This window comes from Myiozetetes cayanensis, unplaced genomic scaffold, assembly GCF_022539395.1.
Source record: "Myiozetetes cayanensis isolate MyiCay16 unplaced genomic scaffold, myiCay2020 scf4, whole genome shotgun sequence".
NCBI classification, from domain to species: domain Eukaryota; kingdom Metazoa; phylum Chordata; class Aves; order Passeriformes; family Tyrannidae; genus Myiozetetes; species Myiozetetes cayanensis.
Window position 1 is genome coordinate 318,192 of NW_026087631.1, and position 12,819 is coordinate 331,010.

The window sequence follows — 12,819 nt, forward strand, 5'->3', positions numbered from 1 at the left end:
CGGAGCGGGGAGCGGAGCCCGGAGCGGGGAGCGGAGCCCGGAGCGGGGAGCGGAGCCCGGAACCGGGAGCGGAGCCCGGAGCGGGGAGCGGGGAGCGGAGCCCGGAGCGGAGCCGGGGGCGGCTCCGGGAGCCCCCTCGGCCGTCGCCATGGCCGCCGCCACCTGGCGCTACCGCGGGGACCTCGGCGCGGAGCGGCCCGCGGCGCTCGGTGAGCGGGGCGGGCCGGGGTGCGAGGGGGTGCCGGCCCTCGCCGGGGCTCACGGGCTCCCTTCCCGCAGTGCGGTTCGCCAACGGGAGGCTGCGGAGCCCCGAGTCCCTGCGCTTCACCGCGTACCGGAGCCGGGACACGACGCACCCCCGAAAGAGGCACCGCAGGATCCTGGTAAGGCCCGCCCCGGGACGCTCGGGCAGGCAGATCGCTCTCATCTCGAGGTGCTGTGATAGGAGGAGGGTTAGGCTGTCCTGTGGCTGGTGGAGCTGCAGGGTGGGGGAGGCAGAGCAGGGACCTGCCGCAGGTCATGAAGCCTGTTGTGTTCTGTTCCCACATGACAGCCTAACCCTGGTTTCCCAGGTCTCGGAGACGGAGCGCCTTTGCTACGTGGGGCACAATTTCGGCAGCGGGGTCATGAAGTGCAACTCCCTGTGCAGGTATGGAAGGAGCTGGGAGTAGAGAGGGGCTGGTTCCTTCCTTGGGCCTGGCTCAGAGCTGTGATGGGATCTACATTTCACCTGATGTAGTTGTCTTAAGACTTCTACATTTACTTAGAGCAGTGAGATGTTATGTTTTTGTACGTACGCGTGCCTTGGAGGTAACTTGGTTGTCGTGACATTCCAAATGTGCAAGGCAGGAAAAGTGGCAGGGGTGGGAAGACAACGCAGTTTAAATCATCTCTGGTTCTCACCAACCACTTGACCCTGTTCTCCCCAGGTACTTTGTGGGTGTGCTGGACAAGGACTCTGGGCAGATGGAGGTCTACAATGCCGAGATGTTCAACATGCAGCCCCTGCTCTCAGGTGGGACGTGCTGGCTGTTGCCCCAGCCCACGCCAGGCCTGTATGTGCCTCCAGCTCTCAGTTGCTCTGTCCTCCTCATTCCTACCTTGTTCCCTCGGCACGGAGGAAGGAGGGTGCCTTCACTCCTGCATGCTGTGAGGAAGAGCAGGAGAGGGGAGCACAGCGAGCTCAGAGTGGGGGTTGTGAGTGTGAAGGGTGGGAGTCAGAGTGTCCCTGCTCGAGTGCAGCTTTATCTGGGTGTACTCTGCAAGGGAGGACTGGATCCCTGGAGAGCAATAAAACAAATTGCCTTCAGCAGAACTAGTTTTTGTCACAGGACCCAGCAGGGTAACCTAAAGGATCAGGTCATTTTGGAGCTGCTTTTCACTCTGGGAAGGGGGACCTGGGTTTGGCCACACTCCGTTGCACCCGTAGGCTCCTTTTTTGTTGTAGGTTCTCATGTTTGGTGAGTTCTTTTGAGTGGCCAAGCCCTGTGGAATTGAGCCAGATGTGATGTGTCAAGTCTGTCCGTCACGCTGAAGGCATTCCTGTCCTGGCTGCACATCCAAGCACACTAACTTCTGTTCTTTTATAGATAACTTGATACCTGATGACACGAAGGATTATCAGAAAAAGTCCTACAGGGAGAAGGTAAAGTTGAACCCCCATGTCACCTTCTGCTGTGAGTATCCAGCCAGCAGGGGCAGGTGATGCTTCTTTGAGGCTGGGGTGTTTGGTGTCCTGCAGGGTAAACCTTTGCAGGTGCAGCACTGTCGCTGTGCCCTGGAGGCAGCACAGTTAGTGCCTGACTTGGCAGCGTTTTCATGGCTATTTTAGGCAGAGTCACCATCCCAGGGACTTCCTGCCCCTTGCAGACCAGCACATCCACGCACAGGTTTTACCCTATGAAGTGTTTGAAGTTTTATTAGAGGATGTGTCTGTGGAATGAACGATGGGGCTTGTGCTCTCCTGGGTGGACAGGGTGCTTTAGTGTGTGTCTCCTGCACAGGTGGATTTGTGCATCGAGGCCTTTGGCACCAGCAAGCAGAAGCGAGCCCTGAGCTCTCGGCGCATGAACGCTGTGGGCAGCGACATCGTGAGCACGGCTGTGACAAAAGCAGCAGCGAATATCATAGATGCAAAGGGAGTTACAGGTGAGAGGATTCTGTCTCGAGGTTTAAGGGTGGTAACCTGAAAGGTCTTTTCCTGTCTGTCCTTGCCAAGTGTGGAGTGACTGAAGAAGCGGCTGGTCTAACAGCTGAGAAAGGCACCCATGGGGGAACTGCTTCCTTCTGCTCCTGCTGGACTTGGTGTGGGAGTTGCCTGAATGAGGGAAAGGCCCTGTGACATCAATGGAACTTTTGTGGGAGTGCCTGGAAATGAGTTCTCTGGGATAAAGGCAGTGTCCTTAGTCTGCACTCAGTGGCATGGCTGTGGAAAATGGCACAGACTTCCCTCAGAGACTGCACCCTGGGGACAGGTCACAGCGTGGTGCAGGCTCACCATCTCTGGGGATTTCCAGGCTGTGGCAGGACAGAGCTGGGGCCGTCCTGACTTTGTGCTGTGGACCCCCCTATACTGAGCAGGAGGGCTGACAGGAGCCCTCCAGAGCACTTCTGGGATCCTGAGTGTCATTGGCTTGCTCAAGAGAGGTGTCTGTTAACTGTAGAACACACTAGCTTTCATCCCTTTTGTTCCAGGGTGGATACTGACAGTGATCCCAGAGCTGCTTTGTGTCAAGTAGGTGCCCACTAGAACTCAGGGTGCCAAAACTGTGCTCTGCCCATCGTGCAGCAGCCAGACATCTTAGTGCCCTGCTTTCCTAAATGTTTCTCTAGTCTTGAATGGTTTTTCTAAATTTCAGGGAGCAGCAGGTTCTTGATAGAAGTTTTAAATGTTTAAAACTCCAACTGTGACTAAACTGGTGTTAACACAAGAGCTACCATTGAGTAGACTTGCGTCTAAAGGGAGAATTTGGGTTGTGTTCTTGTTCTCTGCATTTTGCTTTGCACAATCCAAACGCTCCCTTCCTGTTTCCCTCCCCAGCTCTGATGCAGGATGTGGCCCAGGATGACGTGCAAACCGTCTCTGCCTTCCTCCCGCCGTGCCACGAGGATGCAGACAGGCCAGAGCACGTGTACAAGTTTGAGGACAGTATCTTTTCTGGGTCACAGGGGTTTCCTGCGCCTGTAAACCTCGATGTGGCCGTCTGGAGTGAGCCCAGCCTTCACCTCTCACAGTGCAAAAGCTGGGGCCAGTATAATGTTGTGTTGAGGTTTTGGGGCCTGCCCCTTTCCAACAGGGAGCAGGATTTTCTCCCTGTTGGCAGCAGTTCCACTGGGAGTAGTGGTGAAGTGGCCATGCAGAAGTGCCACAGTCTGTTATAGAGGCCTTGGTTCCTGGCTGGGTTCCATTCCCCTGCCCTGCCCACCCCTCCCAGAGTGAGTGTGGACAGAGCTGCTGTTCCTGGAGGAGAGAGCCCAGGCCTGTTCTGTTCCTTAACGCCCTGCCAGTCCTGTCCCCCGCTGAGTACGAGGCGCTGCGGGTGCCGGCGGCTGCCCTGGCCAGCGCCACCGCGGAGGACATCGCCAAGAGGGCAGAGGAGAGGAGGTAAAGCTGCTGCTGAGGGCCTTGTCCTGACTGGGGGCAGGAGAGCTGCCCTGGAGCAGAGGGGAATGTGTTGTTCAGGCGTGGCTGAGCAACACCTGCTTGGGGAAACGTGGAGGAGAGTTGTGTGCACAGCAGTGAGGTGCTCTTTGTGGAGCTGAACTCCCCCTCTCTCTCCTGCAGCCACTGCTCCTTTGTTTTGGAGGAGCTGAAGTTCCTGCCTGCTGATGAGAAGAGCAGGGACCACAAAGCCCGATGCCTCTGGTTCCTGGACACCCTCATTAAGTTCAGCCACCTGAAAGTGATCAAGAAGAAACGTAAGAGAGTTTTCAGCTCATACAGATGTGCTTTTGGGAATGTCTTCAGCATCCCCAGATGCCTGAACATGGGGATTTCTCCTGTCCTCAGGGTCCTGCTTTTGGAACAGAATCATACAAAACACTTGTTTGAGATTTTCCAGGCTTGCTAGTCTTCCATAGAACTTGTGTATCTGAATGTCCTTGTCAGTTCTTGGCAGGGCAGATGGAGGAGGAAGTGGCAAGCCTGGCTGTAGTATCCTCCTGTGTTCCTGGGGACACAAGAGTCACCCACAGGACTACTAAGGAGAATGTGGGAATGACTAGTGTTGGTGGTAATAGGGACTTGTAAATGTGGTCTCAGCTTTATTAGGATTTTGTGGCAAAAGAAATACACACTTAAGCATGTGTGTGTTTTAGATTGTATAGTGTAGAAGTGGGAGACCCCTTTTACAAAGAAAATAAAAGCTCTAAGGAGCCTCTCAGACCTGAAAATTATGAGACCTAGAAGTCAAGGGCCCAAGCTTCTTTTAGGGTCTCTGTGTTCCTGGGAAGAGGCAATAAATGGTGGGATTCTTGGGGTTGGACACAAGTATCCTTGTGGGTCCCTTCCCAAATGGGATGTTTTGTGATATTCTGTTATAAGAGTCAGGGTGATACATGTGCTGCTGTGATGGGTGGGGTTGTGTTCCTCATCCTTTGCTAAACCCCTCTCTGCTCTAGATCCAATGGGTCCCGAATGCCCACACATTATCAGCAGGAAACTCATGAAGAATTTCACCTCACTGACCTACAACAACGGCAGGTAAGGGGATGCTGTGTGAGGTTCTTGAGGCACAGGTAGGGCAGAGCTCAGCTTGATTGTCCACAGACACACCACCAGGAACTCCCCTACACTCCACATCTCACGAGTTCTCTCTTTTTCCACACAGTGTCCAGAATTTGGTCTCTGCCTCCATGAAGGCTAAAATCACCGCCTACGTCATTGTCTTGGCTCTGCACATCAACAACTTCCAGACGGACCTCACCGTCCTGCAGAACGACATGAAGCTCCAGGAGAGCAGGTGAGCCATCCTTGTGTTCACACCTGCTGGGATCCTCCTACAGGGAGACCCTGGGAGAGCCCTGAAACTACTCTGGCATCTGGGTCAGGATTTAGTTTTCCACGGGCGTTTGTAGGTTCAGGACCTGCATTTCCCTGCAGGTGCTGGCTGCTCCTCGGATCAGGGCAGGACTTGTCTGTCCCTGGCCCCACAGGATTGATTGGAACTGGGATTTGTGGCTGAAAACTTGTTATTATTGGACCTTATCAGAGCCTTTGATCACTGCTTCGTTTTCAGCTCTCTTGTCAGCCTTCATGGCATCCCTTCTGTTTTTGCTCTTTATTCTTTGACAGGTAGTAGTAGGTGTCATAGCAATGTTTGCTGTTTGGTTCCATCCATTTTTTTTTTCTTTCTGTAACTAAGCTTTTTCAGGAATCCATGTTGGTTTTGGCAGTTGGTGCCCAGGTTTAGTTAGTCTGTGCTGCCCTGGAGCTGGGATCATGGGGCCTAGGATGCTGTAGGGAAAAGGGTGGAGGAGGCTGAGACCTGCTGGAAAAATCAGTAGCACTCTGTCCCCAGGAAGGCTCTGGCTGGCAGCCCTGGCACTGTCAGCTGCTGCTTCCATGGCATTCCTCCACTGCAGAGATGCTCTGGGCCTCTCCCCCGGGGGAGGAGGCCGCAGATGGATGCAGTGTCAGCACAGGAGGCTCAGCAGCCCCACCCATGCTGTTCCTCCATTGTTTTCCAGGATCCTGGACATCGCCAAGGCCCTGCGGCTGAAGGTGTCCAAGGCCAAAGGGGTGCCGGGGCTGGAGAGCGACCAGAACCACAAGCTGGGCACTCTCTCCCTGCCCTTGCCCGTGCAGAAGGCGCCGGTAGGACAGCGGAAGCGCAAGAAAATGAACTGAGAAGCCCAAGAGGGCCCTCCCTCAGAGTGTTATGGGGATGGCTTTGTCTGCTGGAGTTGGGTCCAGCACCAGGATGGAGATGTTTGCTTCATTACAATGCTGCTTTTTTCTATATATGTAGAAAAAACTGTAATAAAGCGTTTTCTTTTTTTCCAGTCTGTCTCTGGGAGGGGAGCATTATGTTGTGCTGGATCAAAAGGGCACGGGTTGAACTTGCAGGTCCTGCCTGACACCTGGTGTGACTCATGGTCCCTCACAGGTGGAGGTAGGAAGCACAGAAAGAGACAAAGAGGGTAACCTACACAAACCTTACGGTTTCCCTGGAGTGTCTTTGTAATCCTGTGTTCAAAAAGTGTAAAGATACTTCACACTGTTTCTGCTACTTCTCCTATCCTGGCTGCTTGCCTGGGGAAGGGAGAGTTCTGTGAGTCTGAAGTGATGTCACTGCAGGGGGGTGATGAGTGTGAGGCCACAGCTGTGGATTCACAGTCCTGGGGAAAGAGATTCTGGACTGGTTTCTCTGAATTTTCGCTCACCTGGGGTATCAGCCTTGTGGCAGGTGTTTACTTAGGAAGGCTGTGGGAGTCAGGCTCGTGAGAAACAGAGGATTGCCTCCAAGAGTGAAAAGGTGTGTGAAATGGAAGCACAGAATGTCAGGATCAATCCTCTTTGAGGTGGCTTTGCTTCAGACAGTATTTGGTATATCCTCTTGGGATTTAAGGGTATCACATGCACTTTAACAACCCATCTTGTCATTGCCAGTGACACAAACTCCTCTGTGTCCTGGAGAGAGGTTAATTACTGCTGCGGGAATTGCAGGTTCCAGGTAATCAATAGGAATGGTTGAGGTTGGAAGGGACCTCTGGAGTGTCCTTTTGTCCAGTCTGCCTGTCCCGTCAAGCAGGGCCACCCAAAGCCAGGTGCTCAGGACCATGTCCAGGTGACTGGAGTGTCTCTGGTCACAGGAACTCACAGTGAAGTGGTGTTTCCCAACGTTCAGAGAGCACCTCCTGTAATTTCTGTGTGGCTGTGGCATTTGGCACCTCCCCCTCAGATGTTTATAGATGTGGATAAAGTGCCCCTGAGTCTTCCCTGCTCCAGGATGAGCCATCCCATTTCCACCTGCTGTTCTGTGCAGGAGTGATGCTCCAGTCCCTGCTGCACCCTCGCTGAACTCAGCAGTGTGCCCATGTCTCTGGAACAGGGGAGCCCAGAGGTGGATATGGCACCCCAGGTATGGCCTCAGCAGTGCTGAGCAGAGCAGGAGGATCCCCTCTGTTCTCCAGACTCCTGCTGGCCACTGCCACAGGGGCATTGCTGGCCAGCTGCTGGAGAGACCCAAACAGGACATGCTGTCCATCCCTGGCCCTTTCTGCACAAAGGTAGTCACCGACAAAGCAGCTCCAAAGCAAGTGATCCCCAGGTAAATCATGGCCCAGGATGGGGGATTTGTCCAGAGCTCAGGCTGGGGCCCAGCAGGTCCTGCCTGGAGTGTGTTTCCTCTAAGGACCTGCTCGCATGTAAATTACCCCAGCAGCTGCTTCGGGGGGAAAGAGGGAGACATTAACAGCTGTTTTCCAAACCACTTCTTATTTATTGAGGTGCCACTGAAGTTGGTCTGAAAAGGGTCCACATCCCTGAGCTATCAGAGCTTCCCCATGTGGCTCTGAAGAAACAACAGAGAGGACGGTGAGAATGCCCATCCTCGTCAGAGAATGGTGCAGAAGATGCTCCGGGGGCTGTGGCAGCACCATCTACCCTGCTGGTGCTGCTGGAGCCCGCCCAGGCCCCCCAGTGAGAGTAAGGCCATGCTGGGGGATGGTCAGCATGCCAAGTGTCACCTGTGGGAAAGGAGAGCCCCCCGGACACATCTGTGATGGGGGCTGGGTGGGGGAGCTGAAGCAGCCATGGAAACACTCCTGGGAGCTCAGCCTCCAAGGAGGAACAGGGCAGAGCAGGGCAGGCATGCAGCTCTCACCACACTATGACTGTTCCAAAACCCAGGTGGGACAGACATGATTGAAGAATTGAGACTCCTGAACATCCTGCTTTGCTGAAAAACACTACTTTCTTTGATTTCACAGCCAACACCTCTAAGGGAATGCAAGTTCCAGCCTTCAGAAGGAAAATCAATGCTGGGACCATGCAGGAACCGCTTAAAGGGAGCCAGGTTTGGAATCCTGATTGAGGAACCATGGGACTGAGGTGCTCAGAGTGCTCCCCAGCTAGTACACCTGACTTTCCTGCTCCAGGAGGACCAGGTGGGTGCATCATGACCACACATCCTGACATCCTTCCAGCAGCACCAATCTCACAGAGTCTTCTCCCACCCCCTGTACACAGATTTGAGAGCCAGAGAGGAGTCAAGGTGAAGTTTCTAACCAAACAGAACAATCCACTGTGCACCCAGCCCCCGTAAGGGGAGCAAAACCTGACACCCAAAACTGCCCTGGGTGGTGGTGTCTCAGCAACCTGGAATGAACTGGCCAGGTCCCAGGGCACCTGACCCTGCACTCAGACACTATGAATACCCTCTCTGGGCTGCAGGAACTAACCCAGCCCCTCACCTGTGTGGGTTTGCTTAGCACACAGGGTTTATACTGTGGGTCAGCAGGTACATGATGCAGGGCAGAGGACAGAGCAGAGCCCTCCAGTGCCAAACAGAGGAGCACAGTGGTGGCTCCAGCTCACAGCTGTGGTGGCCAGGGCCTCACCTGTTCCTGAAGGTGAGAAGCTGATTGTTTTGGACAACACAATCCTCTGCATTTGATAATGGTTGCAAGGTGGATTTCTCAAATATCCCTTGGAAAATGAGGTTTTCCTGCATGAAGCCTTTGGCTTCATCCATGAGAGCAATCCTGTAGTCCAAAAAGGACTGGATCCTGTTCTTGGTCCCCAGCAAAATAAGCTGTAGATGGGATACTATGAGCAGAAGACATTTGTAGAATCGCAGAATGGTTTGGCTCAGAAGGGACCTTAAAGGCCACCTCATGCCAGCCCTCTACCATAGGTAGGGACACCTTCCACTATGTTGGAATTAGGTGATCTCCGAGGTCCCTCCTCACTCAGACCACACCAATTCTGATTCCGTGAGACACAGAAAGGTGCCTGAGCTCTGCAGGACCGACCATCATGGCAATGGTGGCAGCATCAGGAGGCCACACCTGTGGTTGCCAATGTCCCTCTTGGTGATAACGCCCTGCCCACCACAGCCAACATTGGGGCTGCTGTCCCCATGGATGCCACACGGCCCCCCTGGGCCCAGCCCCAACCCACACAACCCACCACACGGGTTTCCATTGTGCAGAATATAAATGCCAACATCTTTATTCCCACAGGTCTGATGGACAGGGGTGACACCTCTTCTGGTGACACCTTTCCCCTTGCCCGCGATGACAACACCTGAGCAAAGGCTGCTGTGTGTCCTGCTGCGCCACAGGTTTGGTTTGGTACAGCTGATCTGTGGGGAAAGTGCTGCTGCTGGAGAGCAGCTGCAGCTCCCTGCCTGAGGCTGAGCACAGGGTGAGACCCCCCAGCAGCTCCCCGGGCACACAGCGCAAGGCCCGTGCAGTCACACAGTACAGTGCGGTGAAGGATCTGCTCCCAGGCTCACAGGAGGCCACTCATGGAGGGAGGAGGGTTATTTGATGGGAACATACCCTGCCCCATCTCCCCTTCCCTCCATGCACAGTGATTTTAAGGTGGGCACCATCGTAGCAGGACAGTGCCTGTGCCTTTGGGCAGCACCACGTGGCCCTCAGGGTGAGCTGTGGTCTGATCTCTCAGCAACAGCCTGAGGAACGGCCTGAAGGACGAAGGTGAGGGACAGGTGGGTGTTCTAGCCAGGAGCTGGATCCCGCTGGGATGGAATGGGAACAGGAGGGGTACACAGAAGGGCAAGGGGTCAGCTCCATGCAGGTGTCCAACAGTTGGAGTGGATGTTGTCCAGCCCAGGACAGGGGCAGGAACACCCCTGAGGCCTTGCAGTGGTGAGTGTCATCTGTCAGCATGGTGACCTGCAGTTAGCAGGGGCAGCACCTGTGGCTGGAGGACGTGCCCAAAGGGAGCAGCTCTTCCCTCTGCAAGCCCCGTGCACCCACGACCTCCGTGGCTGCCGAGCAGGAGTCAATGGCATCACAGCCTGGCTCCCCCTGAGGAAGCAGTCAAATATTTACACAGTCGAAGTCTTCAATATTTTCCAGACAAACAAAATCATGCCTTAAATCCACATCTTACAAGTGCTAAGAAACAATTACAAATTGCCTTTGGAAAGCCCACTTGGGCGAGCAGCACGGAGCAGAAGGTAATTAAATTACACTTGTATTTGCCTGTTCCAGGCGAGTGTCACTCGGTGTCTCAGACAAACGTGGAGCCCAGCAGGATGTGACAGTGTCTCCCTCGGGGAGGGTGCTCCAGGTGAGACCCCTGTGGATCCCACACAGCAGACCCTGCACTAGACGGTCCTGGGCCGTGCAAGGACCTCCAGCTCTGCCAGGACTCCACTTTGTCCCGAGCCCACAACTCATGGCCCATAATAATTCCTACTGATATATATGTCTGCTCCCTACTCTACCTGGTAACTCCTACCTGAGCAATCTCCCACTCAAAGCTGGCCAGTAAAACCCTCCCCTTCCTCCCGAACCCAGAACTTGTCTCTGCAGTGTTTCAGTGACACACGGAAAAACGTGCTCAGACCCAGGGCTGCGCTGGTCGGGCCGGGGGACTGTCCCGCCCCGTGCAGGCGGACGGAACGGAGCCCCCGAGCCGTCCCAAGCACCGGGGACTCGGGCAGCGCCGCCCCCCAGGCCTCGCCACCCGCCCCTGTCCGGCACAGGCACAGAGCCGAGGGCTGCGGGCGAGGGCAGGGCGAGATGCTGCAAAGGGAAAAGGTTCAGCGTGTCCCCAGCCCAATCCGTGCCCCCACCCATCCCTGCCCTGGCACCGGCCAGGACCGGGCACCACGGGGGCGGCACCGCCCGGACATCGCTGCGGGGGCGTCTTCCCACGCACGGTCCAGGCAAGAACATCCACCCCGCCCGAAACACTCCCAAACACCCCAAACCGCCTCCAAAATCCCCATGAGGACCCCAAAATACTGCAGCAGCAGTGCCGGAGCCCGCTCGGTAGGGGGCGCTAACAGAGCAGAGGGGCGGGGCTTGCAGGAGGTGACTGATGAAGGGGCGGGGCTTCCTGAAAGGGGGAGGTCGGGGAGGTCCTGGAAGGGGCGGGGCTTGGGGAACGGGGCGGGGCTCAGGAACAACCCGGGGGGGCCGGGGCTGCGAGGGGGCGGGGCCAGACGGAAGGCGGGGTCTGGTGAAGAGGCGGGGCTTGGAGAAGGGGCGGGGTCGGGTGTGTGAGGAAGGCGGGGCCGGAAAGGGGCGGGGTCTGGCAAAGGGGAGGGGCGGGGGTGTGTGAGAAGGGCGGGGCCTAGGGAAGGGGAGGGGTCGGGTGTGTGAGGAGGGCGGGGCCTGGCGAAGGGGAGGGGTCGGGTGAGGGAGGAGGCTGGGCGGGGTTCGGGGCTAAGGGAGGTGCGAGGGCACTGGGGTGCCTGGAGGGGTCTGGGTTGCTCCTGGTAAGGGGTTGGAGGCGATAAAAGGGAACTTGGGGGTGTCCTGGGAGAGTCTGGGGGATTAAGGGGGTTTGGGGAAATCCTATGGGGGTTTAGGGGTTTTAGGTTTGAGGGGTCCTGTGGGGGATACTGGGGGGTTTGGGGTCTCTAGAGGGGACTATAAAGGGGGGTTTGGAGGATTTGAGGGATTTGGGTGGGTTTAGGGAGAGTTTGGGGGTCCCTAAGGGAGGTCTGTGAAATCCTGGGATGGTTTGGTTGAAGTGGTTATGGGGGGTCCTAGAGGGTTTTGGGGGGATATTGTGGGGTTCGGTGTCCTTGGTCCAGGGTTTGGAGGGCAGGCAGTGCTGGCCAGGCCTCCCTCCAGGCCTGCTGGGGTGTCTGTGCTCCAGCTGCCACGAGTGTGTCCTGTCCAGGCTGAGGACAATGCCAGGCCCTGCAGAACACACTGCAGTGGCAAAGGAGGCACAGAATGAGCTGCCACAGCACCACTGGCACCTGCAGAAGGCAGGACACTGTTACAGAACCACTGAGGTTGGAAAAGCCCTCCCAGCCCATCAAGTCCACCCCATGCCCCATCCCCACCTTGTTCCCCAGCCCAGAGCACTGAGTGCCACATCCAGTCCTTCCTCAGACACTGCCAGGCCTGGGCACTCCAAACCTCCCTGGGCAGCCCCTTCCAGTGCCTGAGCACCCTTTCCAGGAAGAAATTCCTCCTGACGTCCAACCTGACCCTCCCCTGGCTCTGCTTAGGACTGTATTATCTCAGCAGCAGTGGCAGATGAACCAGCCCAGGGCAGGCAAGGCTTGGCCAGGCAGGGACCCCTCAGTGACGGGGACACGAGACCCCACGAACATCCCCGTGAAGGGCAGAGCTGAGCAGGGACCAGCCCGGGCCGCACACCCCGGGCAGACCCACGGGCCCTGGCCCCTGTGCCGTCACTCCCCGCGCTCACAGCCCATCAGGGCCTCTCAGGCTGTTCGGGGCTCTCTGCCCACTCGGGGTGGTCACAGCTCTGGGGCTTAACCCCGAGCCCTCGGACTGCGCACGGACGAGCAGGGCCATGGGCCACGGGGACACGGGACCTCCGAGCACAGGAGGGACGAATATCCCCCCGTAGCCCCTCGCCCACGGAGCCGAGGGCAGAGCCGCCGCCCCAGCGGTGCCACCGGCGAGCGGGCCAGGCACCCCGGCTCGGGCACCGGGACAGCCTGGGAAGAGCCCGGGGGGACACCGAGCCTCCCGGGGCTGCTTCAAAGCTCCTGCCACGGACCCGTTCCCAGCCCCGCTCCCGCTCCCGTCACAGCCCCGCTCCCGTTCCCGTTCCCAGCCCCACTCCTGCTCCCGTTCCCGTTCCCGCTCCCGGCCCCGCCCACACTGGGCGTGGCCCAGGGTGACCTCACG

The 12,819-nt window shown here is 56.8% G+C and overlaps 1 protein-coding gene across 1 annotated transcript; it reads left to right on the top strand.

Annotated features, from left to right (window-relative positions):
* Positions 1 to 106: 106 nt before the first annotated feature.
* Positions 107 to 6,003, top strand: POLR1E (RNA polymerase I subunit E). Its single transcript, XM_050329604.1, has 12 exons — positions 107 to 209; positions 280 to 383; positions 573 to 649; positions 930 to 1,015; positions 1,590 to 1,645; positions 2,004 to 2,148; positions 3,041 to 3,148; positions 3,508 to 3,604; positions 3,785 to 3,918; positions 4,621 to 4,702; positions 4,830 to 4,961; positions 5,689 to 6,003. The coding sequence occupies exons 1-12, from the start codon at positions 149 to 151 to the stop codon at positions 5,846 to 5,848; spliced, it is 1,242 nt and encodes a 413-aa protein (XP_050185561.1). The 5' UTR covers positions 107 to 148; the 3' UTR covers positions 5,849 to 6,003.
* The last annotated feature ends 6,816 nt before the right edge of the window (positions 6,004 to 12,819 follow it).

Coding starts and splice junctions, on each gene's coding strand:
- POLR1E (XM_050329604.1), top strand. CDS start 149: ATGGCCGCCGCCACCTGGCGCTACCGCGGGGACCTCGGCGCGGAGCGG. Junction 3,919..4,620: donor GAAAGTGATCAAGAAGAAAC/GTAAGAGAGTTT, acceptor TCTCTGCTCTAG/ATCCAATGGGTCCCGAATGC. Junction 4,962..5,688: donor ATGAAGCTCCAGGAGAGCAG/GTGAGCCATCCT, acceptor ATTGTTTTCCAG/GATCCTGGACATCGCCAAGG.